General features: G+C 53.0%; 1 protein-coding gene across 1 annotated transcript in view; it reads left to right on the forward strand.

The window, feature by feature from the left end:
- Positions 1-307: 307 nt before the first annotated feature.
- Positions 308-5864, forward strand: part of LOC104078567 (equilibrative nucleoside transporter 3-like) — a gene marked incomplete at its 3' end in the record, with an annotated part of 7017 nt that continues 1460 nt past the window's right edge. Inside the window, 4 exon segments of the mRNA XM_009580245.1 lie at positions 308-562; positions 4603-4685; positions 5734-5861; position 5864. The exon segment at position 5864 is cut by the window's right edge and continues 83 nt beyond it. Coding sequence (XP_009578540.1) covers positions 308-562; positions 4603-4685; positions 5734-5861; position 5864 — 467 coding nt within the window.

The following is a 5864-nucleotide window of genomic DNA, read 5'->3' on the forward strand; positions in this document are numbered from 1 at the left end:
TTTTTTTTTTTTTTGGAGCCTTCTACGTGCTGTTTCCTGCTTTTGCAAGGCCAAGGGGATGGGTTAATTATTAATTATGGATGGAAACACGAAGCCCGTCCCTGCCGTGTCGCGGTCCCCTCTCCCACGCCTCTCGGGGAGCCAGCCGTCCCCGTGCCAAGCCGGTTCAGCTCACTCATCCAGCGTTTGCTGGGCGATCGCTGGCCAAAGGAGGAGGCAGCCACGCACGGCGGCTTGCGAGCAACAGTTTGTGCCCCTCACGTGATAATATCTTCTTTTGGTTGTTTTTTCGCAGCGTGCCAGCGCCATGCACCCGGCAGCCGGCAGCTTTCCCCCGGACGAGGAGCCCCTGCTCGAGGAGCCCTCGGTGAACAGACACAGCCGGCAAAAGCCAAGCGACCGCTTGCATGGGGCCTACGTTATTTTTTTCCTCCTGGGCATCGGGTCCCTGCTGCCCTGGAATTTTTTCATCACGGCAAAGCACTACTGGATGTACAAGCTGCAAAACTGCTCGGATCGGGCAGGCCCGGCAGGACAGGCAGCTTCCGATCTGCGGGGGAGTGTGCTGCTTTCGAGGCAGAAAAAAAAGCTGCTCGCCTTCCTTCCTTGCTCTTTTTCCCCTCCGCTTCCCCGGAAGGTGAGTGAACGTCCTCAGGGGTTTTGCCCGCTGCAAACCCTGGGGTAGGGGTTTATTTGGGGAGCACAAACAGTAGCAAGAAAGATGCTTAAAACTAAAAGGCGTAGCACTTTGCGGACTGTCTTTTACCTCTATTTGAAGTTTAAGGCACCTTTAAAAAATGTGGCTTAACCTGCCCCATAAGCAAGGCTGCCTTTCTTAGGACAGTTTCTGCGGTGCAAGGTAAAAATCTGTTTGTGTTTTTCTTTGTACTTCGTGCTTGGTGAGCCCCCGAGCCCCGCAGGGCTCTCTGCTATTCCAGCCAGACTCAGCCGCAACTCCCTGCGGGCCGGGAGATAAATTGCCCTGAACTCCTGGCTCCGTGGTGAGGCATCGAACGCTTTTTAGGCATTTTCTCCCTTGCGCTGGCTGGCGCAGCATGTCATTTGGAGGTGGCAGGAGGGCTTCGCAGGAGCACCAGCCCCGGAGCGCATGGCTTGCGATAGTCTCGAGCCCCCCCAGATGCTTTACTGCTTTTCCTTCAAGATTTGGCAGGTGTGACCGGAGTATCTCCTTGCAGCGATAAACATCTGGCTTTTGGCATATGGGATGAGGAGCTTGTCACGGGGCGATTGATGAGCCGGCCTTGGGGCGGCAGGCTCGATGGCCTCTCTTTTTCTCCCTGAAAAAGCTTGCTCCTCCTGCCACGGCGAGATTATTTCCCTGTGCCCCCCTGACAAAGCAATGCCGTTTCTTTGTGGCTGGAAAAAGCGTCGGCGTGATGAGGCTGCGTCCCGTCCGCCTCCCGTTGCCGAGCTTGTTGAAGTGGTTTGGGCACATTTTATTTTTATATAAACACAGAGCCAGGTGTGACACCCACGTTTTCTCTGTGATTTCTCACACCTGTACGGCATCCACAGCTCTTTTAATTTTCATAGTTAAGCCGGCTGCGTTTTTGATGGGGAGGAAGCAGAGTCTCACCAACTGTACCAGGGTGCTGAAGTCCCGGTGCGTTGGTATAAATCGAGATACTGGGTGGATTAAACTGATGGAGACCAAGCCCCCGTGGTGCCCGAAGACCACAAACAGGCTGCCCCGGTGCTAGCAAGGGTGCTCAGAGGGGGGGCGAAGGGTGCTCCGCCGCCCCGTGGCACGATGTCCTCCCGCGTTCCCTGCGTGCCACCCGCTCCTCGTGCCTTCTACGTCAGGCTCAGCCAAGGCAATTCTTGAAAAAGCTGTTTTCAAGTCGAGTAAGCGTCACTAAGCGCCTTCTTCCTAAAAACTCTTGCGCAGCTGTATTCCTGGTCAGATCGGCCATTGCTTTATTGAAAAGATGTTTTTCCTCTTTCTATATGGCCGTGGCGCAATGCTTTGTACTTCCTCCAGTGAAAAACAACCTGGCTTTTCCGTGGCAGTCGAGCCTGATCAAAAATAAACCAGTCGGCCCCGTTTCTGTCCCTGGGATGACGAGCCGCGGCGCTGTGGAGGGCTTATCTGCAAACAGAGCTCGACTGCGGAAAGATCTGCCTGCAACCAGCAGCCTGCTCTTGGCTCCAGCCTGCTCGCTGCTCCTCATTTCATGCCCCCTGCTCCAGGTAACGCTCCGATGCCTCCGGCTGCTGCCATGGGCCTGGATTGCTTTTCCAGCCCGGCTGGAGCGGAATAAAAACTCCTTTGCAACAGCATCTCGGCAACTCCGGGCAGCGCCGGTTGACGCCAATGACTAATTTGGCACCGCGATGCTTTGTTCTTGTTTGGGTTTTTTTTTTTAAGGTGCTGAGTGTGTGCTGTGCATCATGGCAGCGTCTTTGAAGATGCTGTAGTTAACACAGGGTCAAACACCTCCATTACGCACCTCGGCTCCGTGGCTGAGGGATGACACCTTCCCCCGCGAGAGGCGGAGGTGGGAGGAAGGTGTCGGGTTTGCTTTGTGGATTATTATTATTTATTAGCCAGGAAAGGGGTGACAGTCTTTCAGTGCCTGCGTTTCTCCTCTAAAACCATGTGGGTGATGGGGAGCTCGGCCCTTGCGAGCAAGGGGTGCCCGGAGGAGATGAGCCGGCCGGTCAGGGAGGGCTCAGCAGAAAGGGAGAAGAACTAGATATGTGTTGCATAGCCAAAAATCTGCTCCGAAAGCATGTCTGTGATGGGTGGGAATGCCCACGCAGGGAGAAGAGTTACCGTCTGAGCGGGATTAACACCTAACGAGCAGGAGCAAAGAGGTGTGATGAGCATGGAGCCTGATATTTTTCCCTTGATCCAGGCATGGAATAAATTTGCCACGCACCATTCTGCTGCTGCATTAAAACTGTGACGTGAGGGCTTTCCTTTTTTACAGAAACAACGGCAATTGAAGCCCTTCTACTTGGCTTTTCTTTTCCAGCAAGGTTTGGCCGTGGTAAAGGTAAAGGCAGTGGTGAAATATCCCAGTGCAGTGCAGGCTCCTCAGTTTCTTAAATGCTTTCCCCAATTCTCTTCCCACAGCTGGTGTGAGCACGTTTGCTGGGAACGAATGCATGTTTCCCTGGGGTGCTTGTAACGCAGCATCTCTGCTGGATTGCTGCAAGTGTGGATACACTTCTCCTTGGTGGACAGTGTCGTAAAGACTTTTCCCCCCCTCAAATGAAAAAGAAAATTAAGTTGGAAATGTATTAAATATCCCTGGGTTGGTTTGGAGGTTTGTTTTAAGTAGGTTGATAAATAAGTCTTAGTTTTAGCAGCCAACTTTGCATTTTGCTTTGTCTTTTCTCCTATAATTCATCGTTGAGCTTCCTGCTTCGCCAAGCCGATGCTAAGTGCAGGCGTTTATGTCTCCGTCTATATGGACCCTCTAGGAGCGATTATTAGATTTCCCATCGCTTACAGTAGAGCTCCTGATAGGGAAGAATAAATGAACGTGCTTGTAAACTGACCAAAAGACTACGATACAAAGCTGCAAAAAAAAAAAAAAAACAAAGTAACGTGCAGAGAAAACGTGCCAAGTGCCTTCTCGCGCTCGGATGCGACATGGCCCCGTCTCTGTAGCTAGGTAACTGCAGAAAATGAAAGCCCATCACGATGGGGGTTGTTATGTAGGTCATCCTCTTTGCGAGCATCGTCCGACCTGTTGGCTGAGATTCCCCGCAGAAAAAAACGGGGGATTAAGCACCTCGAAGGGAAGAGATGGAGCAGACACGCTCTAACAGCATAGTACTTAAAATGGATTGAAAATGTAAGCGTTTGGCTGCAATCTTGGCAGAGAAATCTCTCTTTCTCTGCTGTGGTTATTGCTTTCTGCGTGCCCAGCCTGACCTCTGCGCGAGGCAGGCTGGTGAGTATTGACTGACGCTGCAGCCGACTTGCTCGGATGATATACGAGGCCCCAGAGTAAACGCGTGTTGAGTCTCAATAGAGTTTCTCAATGAGTTTTGTGCACGCGGAGAGGGAGACCGGGAGGGAGAATAATGTCCCTGCGTCCCCACCCGCGCCGCTTTTGCTCGAGCACGTTCTCAAGTGTGGTGTCCCGGTCGCTCTGCGTGGAGAGGGATGCACAGGTTGGGCTTTTGAGGCAGTTAGCTAATAACATTAATAACATTAATGTTTATAAAAAACAGTCCTCATGGAGCTGAAGTAGGGTAAAAAGTTCAGGGGGTTTGTCCAGGACACCGGAGCCTGCCAGAGAAATTCAAACCTCCTTCGAGGAGATTTTGGTTGCTGCCCCGTGGGGCCAGCGCAGCGGTAAGGCAGGTATTTCCTTCACCATTTTTGCTTCTGAATTTGTTATGTCCCTAATTTCCTGAAATATCCCAGGGCTGTTGCAGGACGAGAGAGCCCCGGGGCGGTTTCCATCACCCGTTCCCTTTGCCTGTCATCCTGAGCAGCTTTGCAACACGTGCTGCAATGCGAGGAGTTGGACACATACGTCGTAACTCTCCACGTATGCTGTGTCATGCCGTACTTAGGACCTGAAATTCATGGTTTTTGGTTTGTTTTTTTTTTCCTGGCAGGACTTTTTTGAGAGTTACATCTCCATCGCTTCAACTGTGCCCTCAGTGCTGTGCCTGATCGGGAACTTCTTGCTCGTCAATAAGTAAGTGCTGCTCCGTTCCCGGGTCCGTCGGCCGTGGCTCTCCCCGGCTTTGCCCACGTCGCTCCTGCCTTTCTCCGGCTTCAGCCGTGGCTTCCAGCTCAGCCTGAAACACCCAGTGGGGAAAAGCTTAAAAACGGGGAGATAAGGCACTGGGAAGCCATGTTGTCCTCTGGCTCCCGCGGGCAGGGCGAAGCACCCTGCTCCCCGCCCGCAGCACCCATGCCTGGAGTCGGCTTGAGTTGTGCCGCTGTAAATAAATTCCTGATAAATTCCTTGCTTAATTGCTTGGGAAGGAAGTCTGTGTATGCGGGCATGTGGTCTTTCCTTCTAAAAATGCCATCGTTGTCACCGGGGGAGCGGACGACGAGAGCCAGGCTTGTCCAGGCAGGAGTAACGCCTTGCTCTAGTCCTACCAGCCATTGAACTGGCTTAAGAAAAGGACCATCCGTGCCTTGCTGCAAGCTTGACTTAAACTGAAATAGCCGCCTCCCCTCATTTGTACCGTTCCTTATCCCAGATCAAACTCCTGCACGTTTGTGGGTGAAGAGGAATGTGGTTTTGTGCTTAATCTCTAGATCCCGGCTGCTGGTCCGGCCCCCTGCCTCTCTCCCTCGCCCCTCCGTCCTGCCCCCAGGCCAGCCCACCCAGGCTCCCGGCTGGGTAATAAGCGACCTCCGTGCTCCAACAACTAATTGTCTTGTAGGGACGCGCCTGGGATCGCTTTCACCCAGCCTGCCGTGTTTCCCAGGCGGGCTTTATCACTGCTGCTGTACATCGCTCCAGCGACGGGGATAGCTCCTGATTTCTGGGGGAAATGGGTATTTACAGCTCGGTTGGGCTTACAGACTTAGCCCTGCTGATGGGAAAAGTGGAAATTGCAGAGTTAACATCTGAAGGCTTCTGAGAAAAATCATTACTTTTTATTCCTCATCTCCCCCCGCCTTTATTTTCCGTGATCCGTCTCGCAGCAGAGGAGTTGGTGTCCTCCGCACCGCGCCTTCACGCTCTAGTTCTAAACGCGGAAGTCTCTGCTTCCCCTTGTCCCCAGGGTGCCCGCCAGCATCCGGATCCTGTCCTCCCTCTTCGTCATGCTGGCCGTCTTCCTGGTGATCACGGTGCTGGTGAAGGTCGACACCTCCGCCTGGACCACCTGCTTCTTTGCCCTCACCATCGGCTGCG

Source organism: Fulmarus glacialis, unplaced genomic scaffold, assembly GCF_000690835.1.
Source record: "Fulmarus glacialis isolate BGI_N327 unplaced genomic scaffold, ASM69083v1 scaffold23206, whole genome shotgun sequence".
NCBI lineage: Eukaryota > Metazoa > Chordata > Aves > Procellariiformes > Procellariidae > Fulmarus > Fulmarus glacialis.